The 13,461-nt window shown below is 44.7% G+C and overlaps 1 protein-coding gene across 1 annotated transcript in view; it reads right to left on the reverse strand.

The window, feature by feature from the left end:
* Positions 1-13,461, reverse strand: part of LOC141111849 (uncharacterized) — a 270,686-nt gene that overhangs the window by 140,005 nt on the left and 117,220 nt on the right. The window contains exon 4 of the mRNA XM_073604011.1: positions 2,975-3,067. Coding sequence (XP_073460112.1) covers positions 2,975-3,067 — 93 coding nt within the window. The remainder of the gene's footprint in view (positions 1-2,974; positions 3,068-13,461) is intronic.

Here is a 13,461-nt window from a genome sequence, read left to right on the forward strand (position 1 = left end):
CCCTCCCCCCTGTGTGAAATGGTAAGGGGGTACTTTTGTACCCCTACCATTTCACAAAAAAAGTGTCAAAAATGTTAAAAATGACAAGAGACAATTTTTGACAATTCCTTTATTTAAATGCGTCTTTCTTTCGTCTGTCTTTCTTCTATCTACCTTTGGTTTCTTCCTCCATCTTATTCTTCTTCTGGTTCTTCTGGTTCTTCTGGTTCTTCCTCCAGTGTTCTCGTCCAGCATCTTCCTCCGTGGTGCCGGCGTCTTCTTCTCTTCGTCTTCTTGGGCCGCTCCCCATCCAGCACAGTGGGAGGCTCCCGCTTTGTGATGCTTCTCCTCTTCTGACGGTTCTTAAATAACGGGGGGCGGGGCCTGCATTTCCACATCTGTGATCAGGTCTGTATTGTTAGTAATCAGTAGATCTAGCAATGCATTGTTTCATGCATTTACCGTCTGACCTATGAAATTGTCCTGCAAGATGTGCCACTTTACAGGTAGACTAAGGGGACCCCCCAGGCACTATATTGAAAGGAATTTTTCATTTTTATGCTTTCACTTTAACCACTTCCTGCCTGGACTATAGCAAAATGATGGCCGGGCGTTGGTTCAGTTATCCTGACTGGGCATCATATGATGTCCAGCAGGATAAGCCGCGATCGCGCGCCCTAGGGGGCTGCAGCACGGCAATCGATATTGTGGTGTGTCACTCTGACACACCGCAACCCCGATCTCGGTGAAGAGCCTCTGACGGAGGTTTTTGATCACTCGCGTCTGACAGATGTGAGTAGAGGAGAGCCAAGCAGCAGCTCTCCTGACAGGGGGAGTCGCCCCCCACGGATGCCACCAGGACCACCAGGGATGCCCACAAAGGACACCCACCTGGTATGCCATCCTGGACCACCAGGGATATGCCAATCAGTGTCCAGGCAGATGCCAATCAGTGCCCATCAGCAATGCCTGCCAGTGCCATCAGTGATGCCTATCAGTGCCACCCATCAGTGCCCATCAGTGCCACCTATCAGTGCCCACCAGTGCCGCCTATCAGTGCCCATAAATGCCCATCAGTGCCGCCTATCAGTGCATCCTTTCAGTGCCAATCAGTGTCACCTATCAGTGCCCATCAGTGCTACCTATAAGTGCCCATCAGTGCCGCCTATCAATGCCCATCAGTGCTGCATATCAGTGCCACCTCTCAGTGCCGCCTATCAGTGCCCATCAATGCCACCTCATCAAAATGATAAAAAATTTGTTTGGGTACAGTGTAGCATGACCGCGCAATTGTCATTTAAAAAGTGACAGCACTGAAAGCTGAAAATTGGCTTGGGCAGGAAGGAGGGAAAGTGCCTGGTATTGAAGTAGTTAACCACTTCCCTACCCGGCCATAGACAAATGACGTCCACAGATGGGATCTCCCATCCTGGGTGGACGTCATATGACGGCCTGGGACTCCCGGCCGTCTAGGGGGCACGCGCAGCTGCCGCGTTGCTCGGGACCCGATGCGTGTGCCCGGTGGCCGCGATGTCCGCCGGGCACCCGCGATTGCCCGTTAACCGGGCCGGACTGTGGATCTGTGTGTGTAAACATACAGATCCACGTCCTGTCAGTTGTGAGGAGAGCGATCTGTGTTCCCAGTACAGAGGAACACCGATCGGTCTCCTCCCCTTGTACGTCCCCGCCCCCTACAGTTAGAAACACTCCCTTAGGAAACATATTTAACCCCTTGTGTCCCCCTAGTGGTTAACCCCTTCACTGCCTGTCACATTTACACAGTAATCAATGCAATTTTATAGCATTGATCGCTGTATAAATGTGAATGGTCCCAAAAATGTGTCAAAAGTGTCCGATGTGTCTGCCATAATGTCGCAGTCACGAAAAAAAATCGCGATCGCCGCTATTACTAGTAAAAAAAAAAAAAAAAATATATATATTTTTTAAATGCCATAAATCTATCCCGTATTTTGTAGACGCTATAACTTTTGCGCAAACCAATTAATATACGCTTATTGCGATTTTTTTTTACCAAAAATATGTAGAAGAATACGTATCGGCCGAAACTGAGGAAAAAATTTGTTTTTAAAAAAAAAAAATTGGGATATTTATTATAGCAAAAAGTAAAAAATATTGTGTTATTTTCAAAATTCTTTTGTTTTTAGCGCAAAAAATAAAAACCACAGAGGTGATCAAATACCACCAAAAGAAAGCTCTATTTGTGGGAAAAAAAAGGACGTCAATTTTGTTTGGGTACAACGTCGCACGACAGCGCAATTGTCATTTAAAGTGCGACAGCGCTGAAAAATAAAAATTGGTCTGGGAAGGAAGGGGGTGAAAATGCCCTGTATTGAACCGGTTAAGCATCAGTAAATTACTGTTCATTTAAAAAAAATTTTCATTGATATATGTCCCCCAGGGCTGTACCCGGGCCCCCATACCCACTGTATGTCCAATTACTTGCATATAAGCCTTCAAAATGGTCACTTTTGATTTTTCCAGTTCGCGTCCCATAGAATTCAATGGGGTTCGTTATTCATTTCCGAACTTTCAAGAGGTTAGAAAGTTCTGGTACAAATCATACAGGGGGTCGTTCGGCCCATCCTTACTTTTTAGGTACTAAAAATTTGATTCCTTTCAATCTATGATCATAATAAGCATCCATTACTTGTTATCATTTGTCATCAGTATCTCTTTTATTTGTTTGTTGCAATCAATCGGTCTGATAAAAAGGAGGCTGATGTTTGTCAGTATCAAAAGGAACAAACAAATGATAGCGGGAAATTGTTATTTGAAAAATTGATAATCTATTGTGTATGGCCGGTATTATTGAACACTCTCAGCATTTCCTGGAGACCAAGGATTGGTGGTCTTGAGGATCCTCTAGTCCCCAACCAATCTGATATCACATGTTCTGGTATCTGAGGTTGTATAATATTCCTAATACACAGCTTACATTGTATACCGACTTACAGATCATATGTCAGTAACTTACCTTTTTTAACACATTTATCCAAAATGAATGTTACCGATACTAATATCATTAAAAGACACAAAGCAATCGAAATATCAATCAATGGACTCCGTCCTGTAAAAGAAACACACAATAGACATAATTTGAATCCTGCATGTTTGGAGAACCCCAATACTTCTACATAATAACATTTATAATTGCATTTGTAACATTTATGTTATTACCAGCTGAACAATATGATCCAACTATATAATTCTCCATAATCCATTAATATTGCACCTTTATTTTCGCACATAAGAATGAGCTGTTTGGGTCAATCACAAGTTCAACCCAAAACCAGTTTGTCTGCAGTTTGAAGAATAGGTGAGCAAAATGGCAGATAAAACCAGATCACCTGCTCAAACCTCTGGCTAATGCAGCTGTAAGACATTTATTTAGCTGTGGAATCACTACTGCCACTGAAAGAAAGTTTCCTGATGGCTTGTTTCAAACTGTAAACACGTTGGCAGGGATTCTGGGTAGTAACATTCACCAAAACATTGCCACGATCATATTTGATCAATGTCATCACCCAGCATCTGGCATCTGGCCATTGACTGTCGTTTGTGGAGGATTGTCGCAATGAGTTATTGAGTTTAAAACATAACATATACAAAGCTTAATACAAAGGTTTCCAAATAACCACAAAAATAGGCTAAGGCCCGTATTTGGAAGACATCATCTAGAATGCTTACGTTTGGAAGTATACAAAACCAGAGTATAAAAAAAAAAAAGGCAGAACACGAGTCAGAGAATATCTCACAGTAAGCGTTGGCGTCAAGAAAGAGTTCCAGCGTCTCATCAAGACTAATCTAGCTGCTAACAATACATTTACTACTGTATTTCGCAAGGGATTTGGGATATTTGAAAGATAGGAAGTCGATATTCAGCTACTGACTTACAGGACCACAGTAAAGGATATAACATACCTGTTTGGCCACAGTTCTTCCAACATAGGTTAGATGTTTAGGGGTAATATTTAGATAAGCAACAAGGTGTTAGGCACCACCTTAATGTTATGTCTTATGCATCATTTCCCTCAAATTGGCATTTTTTGCATAAGAATAATTGGCTAAGAAAGTATGTTGCCATTGAACAGGTGTATAGGAGGAGCCCAACTCATCTTCCCATGCTAGAAATGTAGAGGACTTAGTAAAACTGCACTTATCTCCTCTTACAGTGTAGATAAGGGAGATGCACCACCCTTCACCACTCCAGAATTTTGAAAAAACATAACCAGGCAGTTAGGGAGCTGACATGATGGGCTGGAGCATTGCCTCAGGAGGGAAGAAAACTTCATGTAAGTATATTAAATGTGTTCTGTAGAGTGAGGAAGGATTTAAGCATGTTTGAAGAGTACAAATTATGTACTCACAACACCCCTTTGTTCAGCCATTCCTTAATATTTAAGTTAGGAATAGCTAGTTGACAAATTTCAATGGGGATTGGTATAGAGTTTGGTGTGGCATTGAAATCTAAAGAGGTTAGAATTTTTCAAACCTGGACAGTTGCTAAAACAGTGGGAGGTAGAAAAGGTGGGGACCAATTGCCAAACTGTTGAGAGAGTAAAAAAGTGACTATGTTTTTACCTTGAATCTGTTCAGACTCGATAAAGGCCCACAAGCAGGGGCGTTGCCAGGTGGAAAAAAAAACAGAAGGTTCAGCCCGAAGTCCGAGCCAGGCACGGGGGGGGGGTAGTACCTACCTAACGCGCGCTGGCCTACTTGGCGCTGACCTACTTGACACTGACCTACACTGACCCACACTGACGTACTTGACACTGACCCACACTGACATACACTGACCTACCTGACACGCACTGACCTACCTGACACGCACTGACTGACATACCTGACCTACACTGACCTACCTCACCAGACTTCAGCTGTCCTCCTGCAGCTCATCGACGCGCCCATCACACAGTAGAGTAGACTCCAGGCAGCCAGAGCCATTATTAGGAGAGGAGAGCCACTCGCCCGAGTGCCGAGTGGGGTCGGGATCTTCTCACAGTGGTGCGGCGGCCGCATTGTAATTCCCGCCTTCTGGAGCCTGCAGAGCCTATGATGGACGTCACACGTCCCGCGGTCCCCACATTGGACCAGTGAGACATCCATCAGCACTGCAGGCTCCAGAAGGTGGGACCTGCTATTACACTCGGCCACGCTCGGGTCAGATAGGTCCCCGCTCGGCGGCGGCACTCGGGGCTAATAATAGAACAGCGCCCGCCCGAGACCCAGGGCTTTTTAGGGACCCACTCAGGGCTTCAGCCACCGTCAGCCCCCCCCCCGCCCCCCCCGCCCCCCCGCTGACGCCACTGCCCACAATCAGGGATAGAGATGTTTGAACCAATATTTTAATTAAGCCAGAATGGAGGCCAGATAGTAATCTCGCAGGACCACATGACCCAAACCCTTAACCTTTCTGTGTTTGGTGAGTTTGCTAAAGGCACAACGGGATCTCTTATTCTGTCACAGAAACCTGTTCACGGATGCTTGTAGCTTACAAAAAGTAAGAGACCGGGACCTGAATAGGGAGAGTTCTAAATAGATATAGTAACTGTGGTAGTACCATCATCTTAAAGTAGCTACGTCAGCTAGACGTTTTCAAAAGCTGTAGGCCAGATTCCAGTGAGGAATTTATGTGGTTCTCACCGTCTTTGTACACCAATAGCTTGGTAGGGTTGCCCCACTTGTACGTGATAGAGTGGTTTCATAGTGCTTTGATGACAGAGGTCAACTTCTTCCTCAGCTGCATCGTATATTGTCAGAAGTCTGCAAAGAACTGCAGCTTGGTATACGGTTACATAGAGGATCCTGTAGAGCGAGCAATGGATGTTAGTTGGTCCTTTATATGAAAAAAATGGACACTCATTAGCACATCCCTCGGCAAATGTTTGGGTATAAAGGATGGCTTTGGTATAAGGTGGATGCGGTCAACCACTAATTCAGAATCTAGAATGTCAGGCAGTAAGATTTTAAATAAATCAAGGGTGTATTGCCTCAGCTCTGACAGTTGGACTGTCTCAGGTATTCCTCTTATTTTCAGGTTGTTACACCTGGATTTGTCCACTAAATCTGCTAATTTAGCCTTTCTCCAGAGTTGTTCAGAGTTGTTCTGAGTACTCATCCATCTTGTTCTCTATGAGATTCACTCTGGTGCAGAGGAAGTGAATTTCATCTGTGAAATGCTTAGTCAGTTGCATATCAGCATGTATAGACCTTCTAAGAGAAACCAGCATGTCCTTTAAAGTCATGTCAGAGAACGGCTAAATAGTAGTAGGAAAAGATATGATAGAGTCAGGCAACTCTCTAGCAAAGTTCAGTGAGTCATGGCTGGGAGAGAACTCACCAGTGGAGACTGCATGATCTTCCAGCCATGGCTTGGATTTGGCAGGGCTCCTGCTCGCAGGTGTGGATGCTGTAGGAGACAAAGGCAGTTGTAGGGAAACCTAGAAAAGGGAGAGCCGGCCGGCCCGCTCGTCGGCAGAGACTGGGTGTGAGTTTCTGTGGCCGTGACTTGCCTTTTTTTTTGTGGGTCATGCGGCCATTAGTGTGGGGAGTCTGATCGTGCTGAAAGTGGGTGATTTTGGTGCCTTCCCTCACCACTTGGAGCTGTATTTAGCCCCGAGGTTAAATGTCCAACCACCTCACACGATAGCCACCCCCCCCCCCCCCCCAGATATGTTTTTTTAAAAGGACGTTGCCTACTGTGTACTTGTTTTTGTTACGGTGCAATTTTTTTGTAAATGAGTAATAAGGGGTGCTCTGTGCCTCTTACTTACTATTCATGTAGGGTAGAGGGCCAGTTATCTGAGACCCCCTATTTTAAAGTTGGCTTTCAGATTCCAATAAGTGCCCCCACATTCACTGGGCCAAGAATATTGGGAAGAAGCTCTTGTCCCCATCCACTTGGGGACAAGGTCAAGGTGTCTTGCAGCAAAGGAAGCAATGTTGAGGGCATGAGGCCTGGTATGTTTCAGGAGGAGGGAGAGGGTAAATACTCACTGCCACTTCCCCCTTTCCTGGCCAGCTTGAATGAGGGTCTGGTATAGGGTATGACATGGGGGTCCCCTCAAATGCATATCAGATCCTTAAATAGGCTGGGATAGCACAGACTGGGCTTGGCACTGGCAATTATCATCTTTGCTAAAGTATCATCTTGGATTAAGTAATGGAACACTACAGCTAAAGCACAATGAGAAAATCTGCAACAAACTGCTTTGCAAAACAGTAAACAGGCGCAGATGACCCCGTTTTCTCATCCAGCTCTTTCATCTCTTACCTCGTCTGCTTCTTAATCTCTCCAATCTATAACATGCATTCTCCACCTTTTACTTTTTACAGTTGTGTTCTCTCACCTTAAACTCTTTCCTTCACCCCTCCTCCCCACCCCACAGCATATACAGTATTTCACAAAAGTGAGTACACCCCTCACATTTTTGTAAATATTTTATTATATCTTTTCATGTGACAACACTGAAGAAATGACACTTTGCTACAATGTAAAGTAGCGAGTGTACAGCTTGTATAACAGTGTAAATTTGCTGTCCCCCTCAAAATAGCTCAACACACAGCTATTAATGTCTAAACCACTGGCTACAAAAGTGAGTACACCCGTAAGTGAAAATGTCCTAATTGGTCCCAAAGTGTCAATTATTTGTGTGTATTCCTTTAAATATCGTGCCTGGGGGGTGTCCTTAGTCTGCCTGTAAAGTGGCACATTTTTCCCGTGTTTAGAACGATACCACAGCAAAATGACATTTCTAAAGGAAAAAATGTCATTTAAAATTGATTAAAACACTACACAAAGGATCAGGCCCCCACCACTTTAACCAGTTGCCAACCGGCCCATAGTCGCATGACGGCTGCAGGGGGTTGGATAACTCTGGGATCACGTCATATGAAAACTGATCCCGCATGCCCCCCGGGGCACGCACACGGGAACATTCCTGTTCGCCAGGTCCACGGGACCCGGCGCAACACGGATCGCGGTAAAGGGCCAATGACAGCGGCTCTTTACCATGTGATCGCTCTGTCCAATGACGGAGCGATCACAAATGTAAACAAACCAGGGAAAGCAGGGTCATCAGGAGGTTACAGCTCTCCTCCCCTCACACCGATGCAGCGTGAGAGGAGAGGAGAGCCTTACGGTGCCAATCAGTGAGTTTTTCCATATATATCAGTGTCCAACAGTGCCACAGCAGTGCCCAACAGTGCCACAACAGTGCCCAACAGTGTCATCTGTGCCACAACAGTGTCATCTGTGCCACAACTGTGCCACATCTGTGCCATCTGTACCACCTGTGCCACCTCTGTGCCACCAGAGCCACACCAGTGATACTACAGTGCACACCAGTGCCACACCTGTACCACACCAGTGCCACCTGTGCCCATCAGTGCCTCCTGTGCCCATCAGCGCCACTGCAGTGCCACATCAGTGCTGCCTGAGCCCACCAGTGCCGCCTGAGCCCACCAGTGCCACCTCTGTGCCACCAGAGCCACACCAGTGCCACCAGAGCCACGCCAGTGTAACTACAGTGCACACCAGTGCCACACCAGTGCCCCATCAGTGCCACTGCAGTGCCAAATCAGTGCCGCCTGTGCCACATCAACCTCACCAGCCACCAGTATGGCAACAAAAATTATTTACGGCCGAAGAGGCCTACCAGCGTCCCAGCATGACCGATGAGAGCAGCGGGGAGCTCTCTGAGTCTCTGTCCGATTCGGATTCAGCCTATGAACCCGTGACAAGCAGCGGGTCTGATACAGAATTGGAAGAGGAACGTGTGCCCTTGAAAAGAAGGTGTTCTGGCGTGGAGCAGCAGCCTACTACCATCTCGAGCGCAGTACCGTCCACCTCAAGAGCAGTGCCATCCACCTCAAGCGCAGTGCCATCCACCTCAAGGACAGTGCCACTGCAACAAAGGCCAGGTACCAGTAGGGTGTCCTCTCAGCCACAAAAGGATAGAGGCCATGCCACCCTTCCCTATGCCCTTCAAAACCCCCTGTGGCTTCCCCCTCATTCCGGAGCAGCAAATATCCCCCCTTTTATGCCCAGCCAGGTGTCCAGGTGAACACCAATGATTTTGTCATGCTTGATTTTTTTTTTTTTATTTTCACCGAAGACTTACTATCATCCATTGTGGCCCAGTGCAACCTCTATGCACAGCAGTACATAGTAAGCAACCCTGGCTCTAGTTATGCCCGTCCCTTTGAGTGGAGAGAGCTTACCATAGAGGAATTTAAAATTTTCTTAGGCCTAACTTTTACAATGGGACTCACAAAAAAAATCGAAATGTACTCCTATTGGTCAACTAACCCCATCCACCACATGCCACTCTTCTCATCGATTATGCCAAGATCAAGATACCTTATGATTTTGCGCTTCCTCCACTACAATGACAACACCCAGTGCCCTCCCCGAAATGACCCAGCATTTGACAAATTATTCAAACTTCGGCCACTCCTAAATTATTTCGCTGAAAAATTTCCCCAATTATATACCCCCGAACAGTATATTTCCGTGGATGAGTCCCTTGTAAAATTCTCCGGCAGGCTCGGCATCAAACAATTTATCCCCAGCAAAAAGGCTCAATATGGTATAAAAATATACAAACTTTGCAACCGAGCCACGGGGTACATTTAGGACACCCAACTGCATCCCTCTGAATGTCCAGAATATAATGGAGCCAGCGGCAAAGTTGTCTGGGAGCTTGTTTATCCACTCCTTGGAAAGGGGTACCACCTTTATGTGGATAATTTGTATACTAGCTTGCCCCTCTTCCGCAATCTTCACCGGAGAGACACCCCAGCATGTGGTACCGTAAGAACCAATAGAAAAGGCTTCCCGCAAAAACTGGTCAATGAAAGGCTACACCGAGGGGAGACGGCGTCCTTGCGGAAGCAGGAGCTATTGGCTGTCAAGTGGAGGGACAGACGAAATGTCCACATGCTGACGACAATTCATAATGACACCTACGTGGAAGTGCCAAGAAGAAATGGCCCAGTCCAGAAACCTGCTTGTGTTTACAATTATAATTTGTTTATGGGGGGAGTGGACGATCAGATGATTGAACCCTACCTTCCCACAAGAAAATCCCGCCACTGGTATAAAAAAAGTGTCCATTTATTTTTTCAGTTTGGCCATGTATAACACTTATGTTATTTACCAAAAATCTACAGAGAACCCCGTATCCTATCTGCACTACCAGGAACAAGTAATCTCTGCCCTTTTGTACCCTGAAAGCCCACCAGAAATTATTTGCTCTGATTCCGTGAGCAGACTCCATGAACGCCACTTTTCTGACAAAATCCCCCCCCAGTGAAACAGGCCAGAGACGTCAGAAGAGATGCCGAGTGTGCTCCAGAGGAGGAATTAGAAGAGACACCTCGTTTTATTGTCCCCAATGTCCTTCCCAACCAGGCCTCTGTATAGGTGAATGTTTCCGCCGTTACCATACTTCTCTACATTATTAGGGAAGTATGGTAAACGTAATTTTCATTTCCTGTCATTTTCCTCCACACCCCTTATGCCACTGCACTGAACTGTACATGCCTCTGCCTTCTCCGTAATCGACCCTGGCCTGTTATACGACCAAGCTTCTGCCTAACGATAAACATACCTCTGCCTTCTCCGGAACTGACCCTAGCCTGTTATACGACCAAGCTTCTGCCTAACGATAAACATACCTCTGCCTTCTCCGTAATCGACCCTGGCCTGTTATACGACCAAGCTTCTGCCTAATGATAAACATACCTCTGCCTTCTCCGGAACTGACCCTGGCCTGTTATAAGACCAAGCTTATGCCTAACGCTAAATTGTACCTACCTCTGCCTGCTCTGGAACTGACCCTGGACTGTTTGACCACATTTTTTGCCTGCCTCTTGGACTGATCATTTACCCTTCTCTGCTAGTGGGAACACAGGGGTCTCACATATGTGAGGGGCTCCAGAAATGTTTTTCAGGATGAAGAAAACTAATTTTTTAGTTTTCTCATTCCCAGATTTAAGGTCTGGAGACTCGGAGACTTCAAAGAGATTTGGGTGGGAGAAGCCTCTACCCCTGTCCCCATTCTTTCCTGGCCTGCTACTTGGACCATGTTCCTGCTTACTACCAGGACCAATATTTTGGCACTGCTGGCAATGCCTCTACTTGCACTGACCCTGGACTGTATAAGGATAGTATCCCTGCCTGTACTGACTATGGACAATATTCTTGCCTGCTGCCTGGACAATTCCATTCACTGTCGCTGACCATTATCCTGCCTGCTGCCTGGATCAGGGCTCTCCTCCTGTGAACAACTGCACTACTAAAACCACAGGTAAACTTTTGTTTACCCTTTGCTCAGCAGAATGCATTTTAGGGTGTAATTCTTGGTATGTTCATGCTATGTGTTAGAAATATGAAGAGCCTTCAAAAATGTGATAGATTTTAAGGAAATTAGATGTGTAATTTATGCTCCTAGAACGCCTGAATGTGCTACTTCAATGTTGGGCCTATGTATGTAGCCAGGCTGTGTAAAAGTCTCACACATGTGGCATCACCATACTCAGGAAGAGTAGCAGAATATATTTTGGGGTGTCATTTTTGCTATGTACATGCTATGTGTTGGAAATATCTTAGAAATGGACAACTTTGTGTAAAATAAATGTGTTTTCTTTTTTTCCACATTTTCCAAAAACTTCTGGAAAAAAAATGAACCGTTCAAAAGACTCATTATGCCTCATAGATTATACGTTGGGGTGTTTGCTTTCCAAAATGGGGTCACTTTGTGGCTGTTTTCATTGTCCTGGTGCTCCAGGGCCTTCAAAAATGTAATAGGTGGTTGAGAGATTAGATGTGTAATTTATGCTCCTAGAACGCCTGAATGTGCTACTTCAATGTTGCGCCTCTGTATGTAGCCAGGCTGTGTAAAAGTCTCTCACATGTGGTATCACCATACTCAGGAGGAGTAGCAGAATATATTTTGGGGTGTCATTTGTGTAATGTACATGCCATGTGAGAGAAATAACCTGTTATAATGACAACTTGGTGTGCAAAAAAAATAAAAATAAAAAAAAATCTTAATTTTGCAAAGAATTGTGGGAAAAAATAACAAGATCAAAAAACTCACCATGCCTCTTACTAAATACCTTGGAATGTCTATTTTCCAAAAAGGGGTCATTTTGTGGGTATTTGTACTTGCCTGGCTTGTTAGGGTCTCAAGAAATGAGATAGGCCTCAGTACATCAGGTGTGATCAGATGTGATCAATTTTCAGTGATTGGCACCATAGCTTGTAGACTCTATAACTTTCACACAGACTAAATAATATCCACTAATTTAGGTTATTTTTGCCAAAGATATGTAGCAGTATAAATTTTGGCCCAAATTTATGAAGAAAAATTACTTATTTGCAAAATATTATAATAAAAATGAAGAAAAATAAATGTAAATAACCTTGGCAAACAGATGACACTGGAAGTCTTAAACATAGCTGTACTCTTTATTGTCTGTGACATAAAGCTAAGTCCTAGCAAGACCAAACCCAGTATACATCCCTCCTCACTGCCAAAAAACTATTTGATCACTCTTGCTATCACCTGTTCACGCAGTCTCTGTCAACACTTTTCTACCTTTAACTCTTTACCTCGTCCTTCACTGCCTCCATCGACCAAACAACAACAAAAAAATGTCGCATAATATTAAATCCTTTATAATTTACATTGCACTCACATTTTCGTGAGTAATGCCTGACACTAAGGAAACAGCACTTCTTAATATATATTTTAAAGGATTTTATGCTATGTGGCACTTTTTTATCTTTGTGTGGTGGACGGTTGTTTCACATTGAATTTGTTATGACTTCTAATGTATAGATTTGAATTTTTCTTCTATAACGTACAGCTAGATCAAATTAAGTGAAATGCTTCTTATCTAGTTATTGTAGTTGTTATTGTGTTTTATGAGTGAGGTCACATACTCTATGACATAGATTTTTTTCTGGTATTTTAGTGACTGCAGCTGTATTTAGTGTACTGGTGATACCTGTAACACAGACTTATTTATTATTGCTATGTTTTCCCGCTTCAGTCCATAATGAATGCTGCTGCCAGACTCATCCACCGCCCCAACCGTTCAGTGTCTGCTAACTCTCTGCTGATCCCTCCGTTGGCTGTCACTCACCCAATGAATAAAGTTCAAAATACTAACCGCAACCTACAAAGCCATCCACAACTCGGCCCCCAGCTATTTCACTAACCTAGTTTTAAAAACCAATCAAATTGTTCTCTTCACTCATACAAGGACCTCCTGCTGTCTTGTCACTTACTCCCATACTCCAGGACTTCTCCACAGCCTCTCCCATCCTCTGGAACTCCCTACCTCAATCTGTCCAACTATCTCCTTTATTTAGGTAATCCCTGAAAAACTATCCCATTAGAGAAGCCTATCCTGTCTCTACCTAATAAACTGCCTTTCATTTTTCAGCTC

The sequence above is a fragment of the Aquarana catesbeiana genome, linkage group LG11, assembly GCF_042186555.1.
Source record: "Aquarana catesbeiana isolate 2022-GZ linkage group LG11, ASM4218655v1, whole genome shotgun sequence".
Taxonomy (NCBI): Eukaryota; Metazoa; Chordata; class Amphibia; order Anura; family Ranidae; genus Aquarana; species Aquarana catesbeiana.